This window comes from Notamacropus eugenii, chromosome 1 (assembly GCF_028372415.1).
Source record: "Notamacropus eugenii isolate mMacEug1 chromosome 1, mMacEug1.pri_v2, whole genome shotgun sequence".
NCBI classification, from domain to species: domain Eukaryota; kingdom Metazoa; phylum Chordata; class Mammalia; order Diprotodontia; family Macropodidae; genus Notamacropus; species Notamacropus eugenii.
In genome coordinates, this window is record NC_092872.1 from 320,209,274 (window position 1) to 320,212,121 (window position 2,848).

Sequence of the window (2,848 nt, forward strand, 5' to 3'; positions counted from 1 at the left end):
TTAAAAGGCTGTTCAGACACCCAGGGGGCTGCCGAGTCTCATTGCTGCTTTCAGGGAGAAACGACCCTATGGCCTAGGCCACCTCTGTGCAGGGTTGTTATTACAGCCCGCTGTGTATCTGCTCCTGCTGTTTCATTATTTGCCTGCACCTCAGGACTTTGAGGCGTAATAGTGAAATGGTATGAGCAATGTCTTTTAATTCGTGCGAAAATTGGATGTAAGTAAGGCGAAGGTGTATGAAGTCTTAAAGCCTCACTCTCTCCTTCAGAGTCATGATAGGCCAGTAGCAGCACAGAGTCAAGATAACTGGAGATAGCTAAGGATGCAATGGATGACCTTGACATCTTCATGGTGCAACCAAGCTATTAGCACTCCACATTGCCTGCTTCATCTGCCTTCATGGCTATTGGAACAAATTGCTCTCATCTGCCCATTCCACGAGATGAAGTCTTCATGTGTTTGGGATAGACACCCCTTAATTCCTCAATGAATCTGAGAACCCTTGGTTACCCTCAGCCTGGTTTGGTCCATCTGCTGAAATGGTTTGCCATGATGTGGCCACTGGGCATACTGAAGCTTCTTGTAGCCACAGGTGAGAGTTTGGAGGAACAGGTGGACATCAAAGATGGAAAGAGTCCCGAAAATGGCTCAGCAGTCAATTCATCTTCTCAGTTCACCTACAGTGACTACAGCATGCACTGGGTTCACCAGAGTCCAGGGACAGGGCTGGGATTTCCATTAGTTATTTGGTATGATGGTGATACTTACTATTCAGAATCTGTGAAAGGTCAATTCACAGCCTCTAGGGACAAAAAGAACAGCACAACACATCTGCAAAGGAGTTTCCTTAAGGCATAGGACAATAACTCATATTACTGTTCAAGAGACACAGTGAGAAAAAGGAATATGAGATCAGACATAAACATCCTCACGTAGAGAGATTATGTGGAGAATGAATTAGATAGGAAACTCAAGAACACTGACCACAAGGACACCACTTGCAATAAGAAGAGAAGAATTAAACAGACAAAATTTGCAAAGTCTGTGGTTTCTTCCCAAATATCACTTACCCTAGCCTACTACTTCTTTCTTTCCTCCTCTCTCTCTCTCTCTCTTTCTTTCTTTCTTTCTTTCTTTCTTTCTTTCTTTCTTTCTTTCTTTCTTTCTTTCTTTCTTTCTTTCTTTCCTTTCTTTCTTTCTTTCTTTCTTTCTTTCTTTCTTTCTTTCTTTCTTTCTTTCTTTCTTTCTTTCTTTCTTTCTTTCTTTCTTTCTTTCTTTCTTTCTTCCTTCCTTCCTTCCTTCCTTCCTTCCTTCCTTCCTTCCGTCCTTCCTTTCTTCCTTCCTTTTTTCTTTCTTTCTTTCCTTATTTCTTTTTGTCTTTCTTTCTGTCTTTCTTTCTGTCTTTCTTTTGTCATCTATCTATCCATCTATCTATCTGATCTTGTCATATGTTTATATTAATATATTTTTATATGTACAACAACTTATATGTTTATATATGTATCGTTATACATACATTGGAGAATTGTGATACTATTATAGGAGGGAACATGAAGTTTGTTTTTAATTTTAGTTTTAACAGTCACTTCCATAAAATGTATTCTAAATTTTCTTCTCATCTGTTCTTTCCCCTCACTCCAAGTGGGCATGCATTGTGCTTAACTCTTCCCTCAATATGCTCTCCCTTCTATCACCACCCTCCCCATATTTCATTTCCTTCCCTTATATTTTTCTGTAGGGCAAGATAAATTTCTACACCCTATTACCTGTAAAACTTATTTGCCACTTATATGTAAAGTATTTAACATTAATTTTTAAGACTTGGCATTCCTAATTCTCTCCCTTCCTCCCTCCCCTTCAACCGTCACTGTAAAGGCAAGCAATTCAATATATTTAATACATGTATAGTCATGTAAAACACTTCCATAATTGTCATGTCGTGAACGACTAACTGTATTTCCCTCTATACTATCCAGACTTCCATTTATTCCATTTTCCTTTTTGACCCTATTTCTCCTCAAAAATCTATGCTTCTTTCTCCCCAAATATGTCCTCCTTTCTATCGTTACATCCTGTCTCATCCCGTTATCCTCTGATTTCCTGTAAGTTAGGACAAATTTTCATACATTATTGAGTATGTATGTTACTCCCTCCAAATCTGATAAGAGTCAAGTCCACTAGTTTCCTCTAACCTCCCCCTTCTTCCAGTCCACTTTAAATGCTTTGTTTTGCCTCTTCTATTTGAGATAATTTACCCTATTCTACCTCTCTCTTTCTCCCTCTCCTAGCAAATTCCTCTCACTCCTCAAATTTCCTTTTTTAGATGTCATCCCTTCATATTCAATTCACGCAGTGTCCTCCAACTACCTTAATACTGGAAAAGGTCTCATGAATCACTAATATCTTTCCAGAGAGGAATGTAAGCACTTCAACTTTAATAAGACCTTTGGATTTCACTTTCCTGTTTAGGTTTTCATTCTTCTCTTGAGTCTTGTATCTGAAAGTCAGATTTGGTACTCAGCTCTCGTCTTTTCATCAAAATGCTTGAAAGTCCTTTATTTCATTGAATATCCATTTATTTCCTAGAAGAATTATATTGTGTTTTCTTGGGTAATTCGTTCATGTTTATAATCTTAGCTTCTTTTACGTGTGAAATGTCATATCTCAAGCACTCTAATTCCTTAGTATAGAGGCTTCCATTTCTTGTGTTATCCTGATCATGTTTCTATAATACTTGAATTGTTTCTTTGTAGCTGTTTACAAAATTTTTTTTTTTTTGATCTCAGAACTCTGGAATTTGGCTATAATATTCCAAGGAATTTCCATTTTGTGATCTCTTTCAGGAGGT

At 37.8% G+C, this 2,848-nt stretch overlaps 1 gene segment (V, D, J or C); it reads left to right on the top strand.

The window, feature by feature from the left end:
• The first annotated feature begins 552 nt into the window (after positions 1-552).
• On the top strand, positions 553-858 carry LOC140517344 (immunoglobulin heavy variable 3-33-like). The segment is given in 1 exon segment: positions 553-858. A coding segment is annotated over 1 exon segment (306 nt).
• The last annotated feature ends 1,990 nt before the right edge of the window (positions 859-2,848 follow it).